The sequence below is a fragment of the Echinops telfairi genome, unplaced genomic scaffold (assembly GCF_000313985.2).
Source record: "Echinops telfairi isolate 266 unplaced genomic scaffold, ASM31398v2 ScPeMD7_7469;HRSCAF=8507_0, whole genome shotgun sequence".
Taxonomy (NCBI): Eukaryota; Metazoa; Chordata; class Mammalia; order Afrosoricida; family Tenrecidae; genus Echinops; species Echinops telfairi.
The window spans coordinates 41,363,780-41,381,114 of NW_022111372.1; the positions used below are offsets into that span (position 1 = coordinate 41,363,780).

General features: G+C 51.5%; 2 protein-coding genes across 2 annotated transcripts; one reads left to right on the forward strand and one right to left on the reverse strand.

Moving 5' to 3' along the window:
- The first annotated feature begins 7,426 nt into the window (after window positions 1-7,426).
- CUNH1orf35 (chromosome unknown C1orf35 homolog) lies at window positions 7,427-10,635 on the forward strand. The gene is made up of 7 exons (XM_004697272.2): window positions 7,427-7,709; window positions 7,818-7,863; window positions 7,987-8,069; window positions 8,299-8,371; window positions 8,594-8,679; window positions 9,693-9,824; window positions 10,047-10,635. Exons 1-7 carry the CDS (start codon window positions 7,465-7,467, stop codon window positions 10,189-10,191), a joined length of 810 nt encoding a protein of 269 aa, XP_004697329.1. The 5' UTR covers window positions 7,427-7,464; the 3' UTR covers window positions 10,192-10,635.
- Window positions 10,636-12,575: 1,940 nt separating this feature from the next.
- Window positions 12,576-15,901, reverse strand: ARF1 (ADP ribosylation factor 1). The gene is made up of 4 exons (XM_004696880.2): window positions 15,693-15,901; window positions 15,200-15,310; window positions 14,460-14,584; window positions 12,576-14,158 (listed from the first exon to the last, which is right to left on the reverse strand). Exons 1-4 carry the CDS (start codon window positions 15,838-15,840, stop codon window positions 13,997-13,999), a joined length of 546 nt encoding a protein of 181 aa, XP_004696937.1. The 5' UTR covers window positions 15,841-15,901; the 3' UTR covers window positions 12,576-13,996.
- Between the last annotated feature and the right edge of the window lie 1,434 nt (window positions 15,902-17,335).

Below are 17,335 nucleotides of genomic sequence, written 5' to 3' on the forward strand. Positions count from 1 at the left end.
GGGTGGAGGCAGGAGGCGGTCCCTGGGCTTCCCCGTGGTGCTCTCTGAGGAGGGCTGCTGCAGAGGAACCAACCGCCCTTCCCAGGGCCTCTGCACCAGGTGTCCTGGAACAAACCCACACCTTCAGACCACGGAGCAGGTCACTGGGAAGGGCGGCTGCTGTACGGGCGAAGCCGAGGGAGACCCAGAGCTCAGCTCAGGGCACCATGTTCAGATGGGATGGATCAGTGGTCTGTGTAAGAAAGCTCAGATCCTGGGGGACCGACCACGGATGGTGGGGGGACCTCTTTAAACACATTCAAGCCGACTATGACATTGAACTGTCACACAATAGAAATGTGTAACATTTCTTGGGAAATGTCATTTCGGTAAGACGTTGGTCAGTTTCCCTTCAGATCAGCTGACGTTGGCCTTGTCTTTGGCTCAGCCCTTCTCTTGAGTTGATTCAAGGTGTGCATGGCTTCCTAACTTCTCCCACAGATGCCTGTAGACATTGACCAGCTGTCTCCTGAAGAGAGAAGGGCCCGCTTCCGGAAACGGGAGGCCAAGTTCCGAGGAAAGAAGGAAGAGCCCGAACTCGAGGACGACTTTGACATGGAGCGGTACAAACGGTTTTGGACCAAAAAGTGACTTCGAGCAACCCCAGGAAGGAAGCTGTAAAGACAGGGAGCAGGTGTCTTCTCCCTGCTCTGGATGTTTTAAAAGTATAAATAAGAAAGCCTACTGCATTCTCGCTCTGGTGTCTGCCCCTCCCTTCTCGTCCTCCTCTCCCTGCCATGCGTGCAGGTTGAGTGCCCCCTCCCTGCCGAGCACTGTGCTAGGCTGCCTGGTGGCCTGTGGGGTCCTGGAGGGGTACGGCAGGCAGCAACCAGCTGATTGTCTGAACTCCCTCCCAGACCTGCATGCAGCCTTTTGTGGTGAGAACTGGCAGGACTGGTGACAGGCTGTGCACTGCCTCCTTTCTGCTCCAGCACCCTCACTTCTTCAAAGAACCCCGGGAGCACTTGCCAGCTGCTCCGACTGCAGGCACCCCTCTCCCAGGCCTGGAGCTGGTGGTGTCCAGGGCCCGGCAGAGGCCTGGGATGGCTGAATCATGCTGATGCCTGTCTGTCAGAGGCTGCCCTGTGGCCCACTGTGCCTGAATGCAGCCATGCACCCACCAGGATGCAGCCAAAGAAAGGCCCAGCTACCAGCCCATGCCCCACAGGCTTGCCTGCTGCTCTCTGCCCTGCTTCTTCCTAACCCTCCTGTCTTTCCACCATCTTCATGAGAAGACACACCAGTGGCGGTGGCAGTTTTTGTCCCGTAACCAGCTTCTGCCCATCCTTTCCCCTCCTGCCCACGGGGGACCGCACCACAGTGAGTCCCCCTCTCAGCCTCAGCTGTGCTCCCTGACCACCCCATCACTCACTTCTGCAGCCAGGTGCCTCAGCGTCGTCTCCATGTGTGTCTTGCTGCTTTCCCCAGAACCAGGCCCGTCCCACAGAAACTGCCCTGGCCATCGGCACACGCCACCTCCACCTTGTTCAACCGCTCACTGCCCTGTCTCCACACACACCTGAGCACTGGTTGTCTTACCCAGTCTAAGAACTGCTAACGCAGGCTCCCATTCCGCACCCCAGACTGCCCGTTCCCTGCTCTGCACCTCTGCCAGGAAGGACAGGGTGCCTTGGACCAATGGATTCCTGCCTGGTCCCTTCTCGTAGGTGGCAGCTCATCCTCGCAGCCACCTTTGGCTTTTACCCTATCCCTGATCTTCGGCACACCTGGACTCTTGGGCACACCTTTAACTTGTCCGTTAGCCCTTCTCACACACCGCAGCTCTGCCTTCATGATCCGTCTGTGTCCAACCACAGCCCTTGCTCCACATCCACTCCTGCTGCATGGTCTGTGGCGCCATCACGGGGCTGATGGCAGTGGTCTCCTCCCCAGACTCCTTGCTTCGGCTGTGTTCTGCACGCACGCACGAGGCAGGATGCGTTTTCTGTGGGTCGCCGGTACTCCTGTTCTATCTCTGGTAAAGCCTGGGGCCCTGCATCACACACCTAGCATCCTTCCTCACTGTTGTCTCTGAGGGCAGCACCCTACCCTCAGCCTGCCATCCTCCTTCCTCCCTCCCAGTTTCTGCTTGGTCTCCCTTAGCAGGCCAGTCTTACTAGGTGACAATTCACACGTGTGGTATGCCTCCCACACCTGAGTGTAAGCTCACTGTAGCACCAACACCTGGCATAGTGCCTACTTGGTGCTGAGTAGCTGTTGCATGAATGAGAAGAGCTGAGGGTGTCACGTATGGAACAGACCTGCACGTTGAGTGTGGAATGGCTTATTAAAATCAATTGGCCACCTACAATTTTACATAACATACTTAAATTGACGAAGACATAGTTACATACATGCTGATGTGGCAGCTAGCTGGTTCCAATCCATAATGACCCTCTGCACAACCAAATGAAAAACTGCTCGCTCCTGTGCCAGCCTCACAATTGTTCCGAGGCTTGAGCCCATGGTTGGCAGCCGTTGTGTCAATCCATCTCGTTGAGGGTCTTCGCTTTCACTGCCTCTCCACTTCACCAAATGTGATGTCCTCCAGGGTCTGGTCTCCCGACAATCTGCAAAGTCTGTAAGACAGAGCCTGCCATCCTAGCCTCTAAGGAGCACTGGCATGCTGCTCCCAAGGCAGATTGGTTCTCTAGCAGTCCATGGTACCTTCAATATTTGTCACCAGCACCACAACCTTTTAAAAATGGCATACATAAAGAACAGAAATAACATGCGAGAAGGGGTCCCATATGCCAGTGCCATCAATCTCTCACGGCGACCAGAGCCAGTACGTGACAGCACCCACTTCCCTCCCCTCCCCTTCCCTCCAGGACCCAAAAGTAACTGCACTGACATGTGGCAAACTCTCAAAAGCCAAACGCTGTGCCATCAAGTGAATTCTGACTCCTAGGACAGGGTAGAACTGCTCCTGTGCTTTCTGAGAGTGTAACTCTACAGGAGTAGAAAGCCTCATCTTTTTCCCGTGGAGTGGCTGGTTTTGAATTACTCACTTTGCAGTTAGCAGCCCAATGCATAACTACTACTACACCAGGCTCTTAAAAAACTCACACCATCAGGTCAATGCCGACTCATAGTCACCTCCTGTGGGTTTGCGAGACTAATGGTTTAAGGGAGTAGGCGGCACAGGTCAATTCCGGAAGCTCGGAAGAATAACCACGTCCAAATGTGTTTCAGACAGGTGACTTGAAGGGCTGGCAGTAGGTGAGCTGAAGAGGACAGGAGAGCCGAGGCTTTCACCCTGGCAGGTGATGCTGGTTCTACCTGAGCCAGGAGCCCCGGACAAGTGATAGACCTGTGCTCTTAGTGTGTGGTGTGGAATAAAGAAATGTTTGATGTCAGAGTGGTCAGGGCCAGGCAGGAAGGGGTGTGTGGGGAGAAGAGCCTAGAGGGAGGAGTTGGCCTTCCCTGGGCCATAAAACAAAACCTCATTGCCATTGAATCGATGCTGACTCGTAGCGGCCCTCCTGTAGGACAGGTAGGACTTCTCTGTGGGTTTCGGAGCCCGTAACTGTTTACGGGAGTAGAAGACCCTATTTTTCTCCCTTTTTTGCACCATATGTAAAGAAATGAAGGCCCAAAGATGGCTTGGCAATAGTACAGATCAGGTGCTCATTATGTCCGACTCCCACTGTGTAACTTTTGTGTGGGAGGGGGCAGGTGTTGACCAAAATTATAGGACAAATGGGAGTCTGAAAGTGGGATCAGAAAACTAGGAAGAGAGCCACGGAGCTGCAAGAGGGCAGCTTGGACCAAGGGGCAATCTCTCCTGGTGGCAGCCTTCTTCCCCAGCCTGGCCTTTCGCTTTGCTGTGCCTGTGACGTCATCAATCACACTATTGATTAAATTCAAGCTCTTGATTCAATTCATCATTGGCGTAATGACAGGTGGACTCGACCTGCAAATGTTTTAACAACTGATGAGAAGTAGGGATAATAATTCACTGTGTGTGTATGGATGTACATAAGATGTCTGTGTATAGGTGCATAGTGTATTCATTTAATGACATCAAATATGTGCAGCACACAACTTATAAATAATAGCAAAATACATGATACTCTACATTCTCAATTCCGTATAACCACCTGATTCTCAGAGAATATTTTTGTTAATTGTCTCTAAACTCTTGTATCTGTTGCAAATCCAGGGTTTTAATTCAACCATAATTGGCAAATATAACCCAAAGCCACTGACCTCTAGTCGATTCCAACTCATATCAGCTCGATGGGACAGAGTAGAACTGCCCCGGGGTTGCTAAGACTGTCCCTCTTGAGGGGAGTAGAGTGCCTCCTCTTGTTCCCTCACAGCGGCTGGACGTTTCAAACCGCCCACCTGACCATGCCATCAGGGTTCCCTTTGGCACATCCAGTAGCATCCGAATCCACTAACTGAATGTATTCTCATTAAATCCCATAGGTGATCGACTGCTAAACTAGGTGATAAATGAAATGTTTTATCCAAAAGTATTTTTAAATGATTGTTACTGCCATTATTGATCATTGCAACTGATGACTTTGCAATGCCAAATGAAGGTTTCAGGAACATTTCCAAACAACTTTGTAGTGAATCCACATTTCTTCTAATTACTGCTTCATCAGAACAACAAAATAATTGTTTTTGAGTATTCATTATTAAAACCACAATAACTTAAGGTAAACAATAATGTAAAAATAATGCATTATCCACTGTGGTAAATACCAGTTTTTGTTTTGTTTTTAATCATTTTATTGGGGGCTTGTACAGCTCTTATCACAATCCATCCATCCATCCATTGTGTCAAGCACATTTGTACATTTGTTGCCATCATCGTTCTCAAAACATTTGCTTTCTACTTGAGCCCTTGGTATCAGCTCAATTTTTTTCTCTTCCCTCCCTCCCCCTTCCTCCCCCATGAACTCTTGATCATTTATAAATTATTTTTTCATGTCTTACACTGACTGATGTCTCCCTTCACCCATTTTTCTGTTGTCCATCCCCCATGGAAGGGGTTATATGTAGATCCTTGTGATTGGTTCCCTCCTCCCCACCCACCCACTCCACCTTACCTTTGCCCTCCTGGTATCACTACTCTCATTTTTGGTCGTGAGGGGTTTATCTGTCTGGGATTCCCTGTGTTTCCAGCTCTTATCTGTACCTGTGTACATGCTCTGGTCTAGCCAGATTTGTAAGGTAGAATTGGAGTCATGATAGTGGGGTGGGGGTGGGGCGGAAGCATTAAAGAACTGCCAGTCGCTTTTTGAAGGTTTCTTAGAAACGTTTTGCTGTTAATTGGGTGAAGGTTTGTAGAGCAGGTCAGTAGCACAGTGGGCTGCAAAGCACAAGGTCACCAGCCGCTCTGTGGGGAAAGATGAGGTTTTCTACTCCAGTAAAGGGTCAACGTCCCAGAAACGCACAGTGGCAGGTCTACCCTGTCCTAATGTCTGTAGGAGTTAAAATCAACTCAGCAGTCAGTTTGGTTTTATCTCAGTTATTGCAACCCCCCAGTATAGCATTACTTATTCCACTTCCTCCTTGAGTTCCCTATATCCATTCCGCCTTCCTTTCTAACCCTGCTGGACTTTTTAAAATGCTGCCTTTTTCATCTCAAATGGTTGTTTATTCCAAGTGCATATCTCATTAGTGTTATTGTTCCCCTTACAGAACTGGCTATGATTTGACTGAAAAATGAGCCACTAGGTTGAGTTCATTTCCAGACCTGAAGGCCTAGTCTTAGGGTTCCCCCTGTCTCTGTCCAACCAGTAAGCCTGATCATTTGTGTGATTTTGAGTTCCCATCTGTTTCTCCTACTCTATCCAGGATCTTCTCATGTGATCCCTTGTAGAGCAGTTGGTAGTGGTAGTTGGGCACCATCTAGTTTTAGTCTCAAGGTCATGGGGACTGATGTTTGACTGAGTCCCCTGGACTATTTCTATGGCTTTTCAAATTTCTTCCCCTTCTTTTCTTGGGACAAGGAGAGGTTATGGTTGCACTTGAGGTGGCTATTCAGGAGCTTGTAAGACACACCAGGTGCTATTTTCCAAAGTGGGATGTAGAACATTCTTTGTGGGCTTTGTTATGCCAATTGACCTTGGTTGCACATAAACTGACTGGTGTAGGTGCTGGCAGAACCGGGCACTGAAATGAGATCATGTTACTTAGTTGTTAGGGTGCAACATTTGCTGTTATTCTGTTATCCCTAAGTATCTTTCTCTTAATTTTTGAGATACGTTTGTTACTCCTACTGTGCTGATTACCTTTCTGATTCTCCTGTGACTTTTTCCCCCTTCAGCGCCAGGCTGAGGAGCCCTGGTGGCACTGTGGGTTGATCATTGAGCTGCTAACCACAAAGTCAACAGTTCAACCCCAGTCCCTGCTTCTAGAGGAAACAATGAGACTGACTGCTTTCCTAAAGGATCAGTTCTGCTCTGTCCTAGAGGGTTGCAATGAGTAGGAATCACCTCAGTGGTGAGCAAATGGAATGTAAAGCCTATTATGATTTACCAAACCACAACCTCAGTCTGTGGTAGCATCAGTATTTTATTTCCTTTATACACCAAACTGGAATTGAACCAATTCTTTTAAAGCCGGTTATTTCACAAATCTTGAACTTTAGTTTTTGTTTCACAAACGGATCATATTCCTTAATTCTTCGCTCAGTAGCCTATTAGCTTATTACCACCATTTGAGTTACTAGGTAAGTGCCATTCTCAGACACTCAGGCATGGGTTTCCCCATCACTCCTAACTGTTTAACTATTCCACAATTCATACATCCGGATTCACCTTCTTTTATTTCAAGGCCGTCGTACATTTGTCAATGCTTGTTTTTCATTCCAACAATTTAGATGCTCAAATGATTTCCTTTGGCTAGCATGATTTTTCTTCAAAGATGGGTTGCCCAGTGGATTAGAAATTTGGTTTTGTTGGTTGACTTTGACGTCCCACAGTGATTTCCGTTCCTACCGTGACTGTGACTTTTTGACATGCAAAAAATACTTCCATCACTATCATTTTGGCGGTTCAGGGGTCAGAATCCGGAATGTGATTTTGCTGCTAGTCAAATCTCCTGACAACCCCCCTTGTGAGGTACAGCGCACAACCCCCGTGGGACTGCCTTGGCTGTCCGCTTCATGAGGACCCTGGGTCCGCGCTCAGCTGCTCACCAGCAGCTCTCGGAGCCGCGGCGAGCAGGACCAGGAGGCCCCGGCGCTGCGGGCGGGACTGGGAGGGCGGCGTCACCGCGCACGACGGCCCGGGGAGCCGAGGGCCGGGCTGGCTGACGTCACTGCGCACGACGCGGGGGCCGGACGCGCTCGCCAGGCAGGCTGAGCGCCGACGAGCGCCGGCAGAGCCCTGCGGCCTGGGCAACCGTGCGGGCGGCGGGGCCCTGACGGCACTGCCGGAGGCCCTTGCGGCCCCCGCCGGCACCATGTTCGGCTCCAGCCGCGGCGGCGTGCGCGGCGGGCAGGACCAGTTCAACTGGGAGGACGTGAAAACGGACAAGCAGCGGGAGAACTACCTGGGCAACTCGCTGATGGCCCCGGTGGGCCGGTGGCAGAAGGGCCGGGACCTCACTTGGTACGCCAAGGACCGCGCGGGCCCCGTGGGGCTGAGCCGGGAGGAGGAGCTGGCCGCGGTGCGGCAGGCGGAGCAGGAGGCCCTCATGGCAGCCCTGTGAGTGTTGTCCGCGCGGGGCGAGGCTCCGAGGCACCCCAGGGCCGGGAGGCACGGGGTGGGGATAAGGGTAGGCCCTACCTGAAGCGTGCCTTGGCCCCGTTGCAGAGGCTACAAGAATGTGAAGAAACAGCCCACCGGCCTGAGCAAGGAGGTGAGAGGCGGAGAAGCCCTGCCGGGGGAGGGGTTGAGCAGGAGAACCACGGAGGGCTGGGTGGGAGGTGGCCCTGGGGCTGCGACAGGCAGGACAGAGGACCTTGCCTACCTCTCCCCACAGGACTTTGTCGAGGTGTGTAAGCGAGAAGGAACTGATCCCGTGGACAAGGGTGTGGACCGGCTCGTGGGACTGGGGAGCTCCAGGTGCGTGGGCAGGGATGGGGGTGAGCTGTGGGGGGTCCTTCTGGGGACAGGCCTACCAGGACGGTGGTGAGTGCAGATGAAGGGTCTGACTCAGGTCGTCCAAGCTCAGCAGGCCCCAGAAACCCAGGTGCCCAGTGGATGCAAATGCGGGGACAGGGCTGCAGGGACTCCTGCCTGGGGTGTGGCTTGGCCCTTCTTCCACAGCCACATTTTCCCTGTGTCCTTACAGTGGCTCTGCAGGCCGAGTGGTGCTGTCCAGAGAAGACAAGGAGGCTGCCAAGCTGGGCCTGTCCGTGTTCACAGTAAAGTTCCTTTCCCCAAACATCCTGGGAACCCATACTGGCAAGGCTGAAGGGGTCTGGTTTCCCTTTGTGGTGTGGGCGGGAGGTAGGGCCTTATCTCTGGAGGATGCGCCCAGCCTCTGGACCTGGGCACCCGAGCTTGCAATGGTCTGCAATGATCATAGGGTTGCCCAGGCTCCCTCCAGCGCCCTTACCCAGTGTGGCTTTGGCTTTCCTTGGCAGCACCACCGCGTGGAAAGCAGTGGGGCTGGTGCCTCCCCAGCCTCGGCCAAAAAGAAGCTGCACTCCGAAGAGAAGGCAGAGCTGTGGTAAGGGTACACAGGCAACACGAGCATCTGACAGGACTCTGGGCTTAACGCCATACTCAAGATAGGAGTTTTAAGTTGGGCCAAGGCCATTTTCAGGCACATCACAAAGGGCCTCCCCAGCGGGAAAAGTTGGAGCACAAAATGGATGTTTCTTAACAAGTTCTGAGCCAGACTGGCTGCCCACCTGTGGGAGGGTGGTGGGTGCAGTGTCTGGGTGTGTCTGCTGTGTTCTGGGCTCCGCTTGTGCTCCTCCCTGTATTTCCCCTGGTTTCCTTGACACGTTGGGAGCTCTTCTGAGTTTAGACTGAAATGTCCCTAGACTTGAGATGGTCAAGTCACAGGTGTACTTGGTACAGCCCTGGGATGGGACTCTAGGTCCAGCAGTCAGGTGGCCGCCCCGTCATGAGGGCCAAGATCAGAGGGTAGTGCTCATGGCACAGAACCTGAGCTGAGCCTAGAGGGGCAGGAGCCTGGCTGCACCCAGCCCAGAGTTGAGGAAGAAAGGTCTCATAGGAGATGGGTGGAGGGTAGGCTTGGGAAAGGCCCTTTCCTGCCAAGCTTAACTCTGGTGCCTAATGGGTGCCAGGCAGCGTTGGGCTGGTCAGCAGACCTGCACTCAAGCAGCATGGAGGGTGGGCTGCATGCCGAAGATGTTCAGGGGAATGCTTAGTGGGAGAACACTGCTACAGTGGGTATGTTCTGCCCCCCCATGGTGCCCACTATGGAGTTGCTGGCCAGACTTTCTGTAAACAGTCTTGCATACCCACGGGGGGTGGGGTGGGGATGTCGCGCTTTGAGTCAGTATTAACTTGATGGCAGTGATGTTTGTCGACAGCTCAGGTGTTCTTTTCCATGTGGAGGTCCATCCTGGGAAGCTGAGCCCCCAAACTCCCATTAACAACAACTGCCCCCCCCCCCACACACACACACTGTATAACACTACTGTGAATAGGGACAAGCCCAGCTGTGGCAGCAAGGGTTGGGGCTTAGGGGTTTCATGCTCCCCCTTGCAGCTCTGAGAGCCACAAGAAAAGCAAGAAAGAGAAGAAGAAAAAGAAGAAGAAGAAACACAAGAAAGAGAAGAAGAAAGAGAAGCACCAGAAGAAAGAGCCGGCTGCTTCTTCAGAGCCTTTGTCCCCGGCTGGGTAGGCCCACCTACTGGCAGATATCTGGGTGGCTCAGGCAGGGGAACACAGGACTGTGGCATGCCCACACTTGTGTGGCAGTAGTGATGTGGGTCTTGGGGCTGTATGGTGTTAACAGCAGCCAGCGTGGCCTGCCTAAACTTGGGTGTGGGCTCCTAGTTACTGTGCTGGCCCAGGTGCAGTGCAGGTCCCCTCACCAGGCTGTCCCCGACCCTCCCATAGGCACGGACACCGCCGCCATGACTCTAGTTCCTCAGCCAGTGACCATTCTTCCCCCAGCAACAAGAGGAGGAAGTGGGGACACAGTGTATGCAGTGGGAAGAGCCCAGAGCCCCGGAAACGACACGACACGGACTCTGATGCCTGAGCCACATGCACCTGTTGACTGGCCACCTAGGGTTCCTGGTCTCTCCTCAGCCCACTTACTGCTAGGCTGTGGCCACTGGGCACCTCTGCAGCAGGGAAACTGCTTTTCTAGGATGAGGTTGTACCTTCAAACTGTCCCTCAGCCTGAGAAATGCAGGGTGGGAGACCTGCTATGTCAAAGTCATGCCAAGGCCCTGAGGTGGTCTGGTGAGTAAGTGTCCAGGCTGGGACAGTCCCAAGCCCAGCAGGTTCTGAGGGCTCAGGTCTTATCCCCACCAGTTGGCTGTACTGTGATGGCCTAGGTCAGCCCAAGAGAGACCTGCCCATCCTGGCAGACCAGATGCCTCTGCCCTCCACTGCAGCTCCCAGGTCTCAACTGCTACAGCAAATATTACTATTTTTCTTTACCTTGATTTACTTTTTAAATAAATTTATTTTGAAAGGGTGTGTACATTGCAGTAAATGGGGGCGCCTGGCATCATGGAACTTTTCTTTAATGTGGAGCCTTAAGTCATTCCATTGGTGGTGAATGGAGTTGATGTCTCCACATCAAACCTGCAAAGCCTAACTAGGTCCCTCCTCCCTACCACTGTGGGCTCACTCCGCTGGAAGTAAGTTTTCATAGACAGTGGGGGAAACACGATGCACCAGAGGATACTGTTGGGAACAAGATGGAGACAGGTGAGAATGAGGACGGGGTTAGGCGCAGCCCCTGCCCGGCCTGGGGGAGAGTGGCCTAAGGGTATATGTTGTTGCAGCAGCAGGAAGGCCTCTTCTGCACTCCCTGCAACTGTGTGGTTGGCTCAACATAGGGCAAATTTACAAAATGTACTCGATTGCCTTGGCAAAAAGATAAATGTAATCCAAGCTTGATTCGTGTTAGTTTTTGCTTCAGATATAGAAAAACAAAATCCATTTTCTTTCTTTTAGAGGAATAAAAAAAATGTTGGTTCCTGTTAAAGCCAAGGCCCTGGGCCATGCCCACCAGTTAAGTGTCATTGTCAGCAGTGCCCAGACGGGGATGGGCCAGCGGACTTTGCTGGTGGTGAGTTTGTGGTTCCACCAAGTTGTATGACATCATTGGGTGTGCCCTATCTACCCTCTGCATGCCCACCCCCCCGGCAGGTTTTTCACCTCTAGAGGGATTGGCACGGTCTGCAGTACTGAGGGAACCTCCTGAAGTTGATCCAGTACCTTGGATGCTACTGAGCCTGGGACAAGGACCAGGAAAATGATGTCCAGGGTGGAGCCCTGAACAGTGGCCACCCCAAACCCATAGGGCCACTTCCCAGACCAAGTAAAATGAGCTGTGGAGGTTACTCTTGCCTGTACCTCACACTCCACACCTCCCAGCCTTAACAACCCTTGCCCTGGCTTGGTCAGGAAAGGTAATGGTGCACCAGTCCCAGGCAGCAGGATGTGCCCACCAGACGACTTCCACGAGGCCTCAGGAGTGCAGCTGCAGACTGTGATGCTAGTTGTGCTGGCAGGACCTCTGACTTGCGGTTCACAGGCCACACGTCGGCAGCCATTTGAGAAAGTCACCACTGCTGGGTCAGACCTTCCTCTAGGGCCATGCCTAACTTGCCCCATAGCTCCCCTATCTCCACCCTCATGAAAGGTACCCGCCCGCCCCCCCAGGAGGCTCTGGTAGTGTAATTAAAAGCAGCATCACGGGTGCCAGGACCTGAGGCTTAGAGAGTCACTCCCTTGGTCCATTGGGCCCTCATAGCCAGGCCAGTAGCTGAGGAAGAGGAAGGAATGGTCGTCATGGGGGTGGCCAGGTAAGCAAAGGGATCCACTGAGGGTGATGACGTGAAAGAACAGGGAGGAAGAGGCCACGTCACCCATGACTTAATCGAGAGTCATCTCCTGGCTTGGCCCCCAGGCCTGGCACCTTCCTTCTCTGGGACTCCAGACTTCCCTCACCCCACCCCTCTCCTGCTCCTATCACCTGCAGGACACCACCAACATCAGCAGGCACCTTGCTGAATTCTAGAGCAGACACAGCTGGAAGCTAAAGGCCACTGCAGTGACTCCCTGGCGCTGGCCTGCCAATCCATTCAGCCTGGTGGATACAGACAACTTTGCGCATGGGTGCACGCACACGCTTCTAGTTCCAAGCCCAATGCCATCAAGATGTTTCTGACTCACAGCCACCCTACAACAGAGTAGAGCTGTCCCTATTGGTTTCTGAGACTTGTAAGGCCTATGGTGGGGCACATAGCTGGTGTGTGTGTGTGCGCACGCAATTGAGTGAGGACAGATGAGGGGAGGGTGCAGAGGTCTGCGGACTTTTGTATTTTGAATATGAAAATAATTTCTTGTACTCTGCTCGTTTTTCTCCGAGCAGCGTGCCAGGACCGATGCACTGAAGAGCTCATGAAATAGTTAAGAGATTTTATTCTAATACCTATAATTACAGTGCTTGTTTGTCGAAATGAAAACTGAAAACAAGTATACAAAACATTTGATTACTAATTGTGTATTGAAAGCAGTAAGAGGTTCCACGACACCAAATAAACCAGTTCTGAGGGATTTTCCCCCCCGAAGATAAAATTTAACAGCTCCAGCTTCTTCAGTGTTTATCAAAATACAAAAGAAAAAAGTGTAGAGGTTGTCTTTTCTCGCTGGCAAATCTGACCCTTGCAGGATGAGGGAGTGGAAGCTACTTCACACATGTACAGACAGGGGTGCTCCAACGGGCTGTGCGCTCTAGGTGGAATGCTCCCAGCTTGCACACTCCTGTGGGAGGGAGGAGGCCGTGCGTGCGCCCTGGGAGCCTGCTGCTCTTGGCCAAGGTGTCTAAGTAAGCACGGGGAGTACTGGGGCTCTCTGCTCTGGTAAGTGGTCACACAAAAGCACCACACACCTGACCAGAATAAAAGGTTGGTGGTTCCTTGCTTCTAAATCGAGAGCCGAAAGGCTGCTACCCATGCTATGGCCAGCTGCAGAGGTTCCCGCTGTGGGTCCTTTGAGTGGCCAGCATGAGTGGCCCAGCCTGATGAAGGGGTCTAGGGCCCAGCGGTCCAACAGAGGGCCTGCTGTGCTCAGATGGTAGCTGGGGCCAAGCACAGCCTCAAAGCCTGTTTCCTTGGTAACCGTGTGAGCACAAGTACAAGCACAAACTATGAAATACGGGATGATCCAAAGACAAAGCGTAATTACAGGGATCTCTATTGTGACCATGCAAAATTGATCGCGGGTTTGTTTTTGTCACCTTCTCTCACGTTCCCAAAGGGAAACACAGACGATTGGATGGACTAGTACTCAGGTTGTTACTGTAAAACCTTCATTAGGCATATTTCTCCCTTCGGTGGGTTCAAGTGTTCTCCTTTTATTTTTAGCTACTTTTAAAAAATGCACTGAGCTCAGTCAGGTTAAAAACCAACCACCACAATGGATCTCAACACAGGTCTCAGGCCAAGAGGGAGGGCACTTGGCTCTTCTAGCACAGTAACTCCTGGGAGGAGCCCAGGGCCAGTGTGTGGAAATCCCTTCTCAGTACAACAGTGAGTTGATTTTTCTTTTTTTACAATAAAAAAAGCTGAGTAATATTGCATAGGAGTACCAGAAACTGCCTCATTGGAAACAAAAACTATTTACATTAAATAAAAAACCTGTTTGCAGGCTGCGTCTGCCACATTTACAGCATGGTGCATACACACTGTGACCAAACCCATGGAGACAGCTTCTGGCACTCGACACCACAGAGCCGCACAGTTTGCCACATGAGAGTAAAGCAGAGGGCGGAGAGAAGGAGGAGGAGGGAGAGGAGGCAGAAAGGGAGGAGGACCGGTCTCGGCTCATTTCTGGTTTCGGAGCTGATTGGACAACCAGTCCAGTCCTTCATAAAGCCCGTCTCCACTGGTGGCACAGGTGGCCTGAATGTACCAGTTCCTGTGGCGCAGGGAGTGCAGTCCCAGTTTATCTGTGATCTCAGCGGCGTTCATGGCATTGGGAAGGTCCTGGAGAGAAAGATGATAAAACAGGAGTCTGCATGAGCAAGCGGCACATATCAGGGTTGTCAACTCGCCATAGGGGAAGAGGTGCAGTTTGCACACTCCATCTGAGCTCATCACTTCAGTTTGCCTAATGTCATAAGAGAACAATCACTATCACACAGGATGGCGAAGTGAGTCAGATCAAAGGATGCAAATAAGAGTATTTGCTACTGATGACATCCTACTCCCTGGGCAACCCTGCTAGATCACCCCCTTACTGCATCGGCCTCTCTGTGGGCTGCTGAGGAACTTGCCCAGGGCATACCTGCTTGTTAGCAAACACTAGTAAGACAGCGTCCCTGAGCTCGTCTTCTGCCAACATCCGCATAAGCTCTTCACGGGCCTCATTCACCCGCTCCCGGTCATTGCTGTCAACCACAAAGATCAAGCCTACAAAGCAAGCAGGGATTAGTGCAAAATACTGGAAACTCACTCCACCCAGCTTCGTTTGCAGGCAATACAACCCGACTTCTGAAATTAGAAACAGGAAAAGTTTGGGGCTGAGGAATGATTTCCATTGGCCACCACTGGACCCAGCTCAAGGGACTTGGTGGAAGAGCAGTAAGGGCCTCCTGACTGCTGCCTGTGCTGGGAGGATCTCAGTGTGACCACCCTCAGGTATCCCACATGAGCTGTGGATACTCCAGACTGCCCAAGGAGGCCTCCAGGATGCAAGCCCCTACCCCCGCCCCACCCTCGTCTCCAAAATGGCAGTGGCATCTCCTGGTGGTGAGAGACATAGTACAGGCAGCCAGCAAAACAGGGAGCAAGCTGGGGTCTCCCTGGGATTTTTTGAGAGGACATGGGTCTGAGTGGCTGCCTGATTGAAAAAGAGAAGCCTGCTGTGGGGAAACCACTGAGCCCAACATTGGGATTCCCAGGACGGTAGTTAAAGAATGTATGGTCTGTTTCTCATCTGTGAAATCAGGAAGACACAGCCAGAGAGTGGTCACACTGTGTGCCTCTGGGCCCAGTGGCCCTACTGGCTCAGGCCCAGCTGCTTACCTTGCGTATTCTGGAAGTAGTGGCGCCACAGGGGCCTGATTTTATCCTGGCCGCCCACGTCCCACACGGTGAAGCTGATGTTTTTGTACTCAACAGTTTCCACGTTGAAACCTGAGGAGCAAGAGATTGGAAGGTGAGCGTCTTGTCTGCCCTTCTATGCTGGAGCTGTTGCAGTTATAAAGACATGTGCTCATCTTCTGAACAATGGACCTGCCTACCCACAGAAGGCTCAGAAAGGGCTGGCAGGATGCCCTGAGGATCTCATTGAATGAGTGGTGGCAGCAGCAGTCAAGGCCTTGCTGTTCCCTCATGCCCTACAAGAAGGTTCCTTCTTCCCTACTGGCTCCAATCCTCGCCTTAAGCAAAGCCATTTCCTGAGCCTGCTGGCTTCTCCTGCTGCTGTCACTGGACCAAGACCTCCAAAGTTATTCCAGATGGCAACGTGCCCTACTGGAAGAAAGGATAGGTTTGCATGAAGGGCTGGACTTCTTACCTATAGTAGGAATAGTGGTTACTATTTCACCAAGCTTCAGTTTGTATAGAATAGTAGTCTTTCCTGCAGCATCCAGGCCAACCATGAGAATGCGCATTTCTTTTTTGCCAAAAAGGCCCTTGAAGAGGTTAGCAAAAATATTCCCCATGCTTGCAGGCTGGTAAAATCAACACTGGCCAGAGACACCTGAAAAGACAAGAGTTTCCATGGATTTCCAGCACAGCACTGCATAAGCAGTTCAGAGGCCACCCACTTAAAGACATGTCCACATACTGTGTTACCTACCTTTCGGAAGCTCACAGCTCAGGATATCACACTATCCAAGTTCCCAAGCAATAGAAAAAATGAACACTGAATATTAAGCTATTCAATGAGTTGTCCCCAAATCAGTTTATAATGGACAGTTCAGAAATCCTAAGAAACCAGAGACAAACTTTTGATGAACCAGAACTGGATTTCCAAGTTCTATCAAATATGTTGTTCAATGAATCACACCCATAACATACACTTAATGATAAAATGTTTGCTGCTTGAAAACTGTTGCTTTCTAATGAATGTTAGATTTTCTCTATGTTCTAGCAGACATTTTCTAGGGGCCACAAAGAACCCAAAAGAGCCTTTGGCCAATCAGAGTCCCAACCTGGACACATAGGAGTGGAGTGGTGTCTCCCTGTTGCACAAAAGGGAAGCCTGCTGCGGGAAACTACAAGATTTCACTCAAGTGCCATTTGGCTCAGAGACGGGACCTCTAGCTTCCCGAGAGCACACTAGGAGACATCAGTCTAAGCATATAGACCTAACTCCTCTGCTCAAGACCCAGCTCACCAAAGCCTGGGAGGGCGCCACACCAGAATGCCTTTGTTCTATAAACCACCAGGGCAGTAATTCTACAGGACAAAGCAGGGTGTGCAATGGCATTCTCACCAGTAGATGGAGTCTCTACTATCATGCCCACCCCTGCTCCCCTCCATTTCAGTATAGGTCACTTAAGGGTTCCTCATGGCAGCAACAGACTCCTTATCCCAGGTTTACACAGGACCAAGCACAGCTGGTTTGGCCCACACTATTATTGGTTTTACTTAACACAACAGAAACCCTGGGGCACAGACCACACTGGCCACCACTACTTTATCAGATATTGGGTTTGAGACTCACTGCCACGTGGGGAAAGTTGGACTTGAGGGAGGAGTCACCAAAACTCAGAGGCCCATGGTCCTGTGGCCTCCTGCTCTGGACACTTAAGTGTAGTCACTCTGTGACACTTTCATCCTTCAAATGTATTTTGCATCCTTTGTCCAACAAACAGGAACTTTAAGAAAAATTGGTTGTTTTTTCAAATGCTGAATGCTTCCAATGTTACCATCGAAAAGTTCACTGAACAATGAGTACTACTCAGCTATAAATAAGAATGAGGGTGTTTTTGTTTACATACTGATAATAGCAGTGGCTCTCAACCCCTTTGGGGGTCGAACGACCCTTTCACAGGGGTCGCCTAAGACCACGGGAAAACACATATTTCCGATGGTCTTAGGAACTGAGACACTGTTCCTCTGTCTCCAGGCGGGCCCGCCCACATGCAGATAAGCCCACATAAGATGATTTGGCATGAAGAAGACTTTCCCATGCTACACCAGGCTTCAAGA